The sequence below is a fragment of the Chenopodium album genome, chromosome 7 (assembly GCF_948465745.1).
Source record: "Chenopodium album chromosome 7, dcCheAlbu1.1, whole genome shotgun sequence".
NCBI classification, from domain to species: Eukaryota; Viridiplantae; Streptophyta; class Magnoliopsida; order Caryophyllales; family Amaranthaceae; genus Chenopodium; species Chenopodium album.
This window is the reverse complement of record NC_137840.1, coordinates 3,158,773-3,159,753: the sequence shown is the minus strand read 5'-3', so window position 1 is coordinate 3,159,753 and position 981 is coordinate 3,158,773. Positions and strand designations below refer to the sequence as shown.

General features: G+C 39.7%; 1 protein-coding gene across 1 annotated transcript; it reads left to right on the top strand.

The window, feature by feature from the left end:
• Positions 1–307: 307 nt before the first annotated feature.
• On the top strand, positions 308–664 carry LOC145639881 (uncharacterized). The gene has a single exon (XM_081691205.1). It carries the CDS (start codon positions 308–310, stop codon positions 662–664), a length of 357 nt encoding a protein of 118 aa, XP_081547331.1.
• The last annotated feature ends 317 nt before the right edge of the window (positions 665–981 follow it).

Below are 981 nucleotides of genomic sequence, written 5' to 3'. Positions count from 1 at the left end.
TATCATCTGCAACTTATACACCAGATGATTAAGATGGTTATTATTAGATTCATGAACTAACATAAATAAGTGTTATTGAGTATATACTAGTATAATTTTACATGTTTTATTGTTAAGCCCGTATATAATTTATTGTATTTAGTTGGTTAACGGGCTAAGTTTAGGCCCTTGGCTTAGGTTGTATATATATACCGCATTAACAATCAATACAAACTAAGAATACACATTCTTGACATGGTATCAGAGCTAACCTAAAAATTAAAACCCTACACACTGCTTTCTCTCTTCTCTTGCTCACGCATCAACCATGGAAGACGGGAAACTTGATCCTTCATCTCCTTTCTATCTCGGTGCTGGAGATCAACCGGAAAATCTAATCACTCACGTGGTTTTGAAAGGCGACAACTACTTGGCTTGGTCGAGGGCAATCACGTTGTCTCTTCGATCTCGTCGAAAATTTGGATTCGTTGATGGAACAATCACGAAACCGCCAGAAAAGAAGAAGCTCTTGGATTGGGAGACGGTTAATTCTATGATAGTCTCGTGGATTTTGAGGTCTATGGACCCTAAATTAGCGGCATCACTGCCCTATTTTGAAGAAGAAAAACTGTTGTGGACTTATTTGGAACAAAGGTTCTGCGTCTCTAATGGACCAAGGTTGTAACAACTAAGGTCGAAAATTACTGATTGTCGAAAAACTAGTAGTATGTCGATTGAGGACTATTACACTACTTTGATGTGCTTGTTTGCTGATCTCACGAGATTCAAACCCTTACATGGTTGTGAATGTGGGCTTTGTACTTGTAATGTTGCGGGCAAATTCGCAAAAGATAGGGAGGAGGAAGTGCTGCATCAATTTCTAATTGGCGTGGATGACTCGAAGTATGCGGCTGTGCGTACTAATCTGTTATCGCAACAGCCTCCAATTGACTTGACTCGTGCTTATCAAGCACTGCTTCAAGAAGAAGAATCACGGGGCAT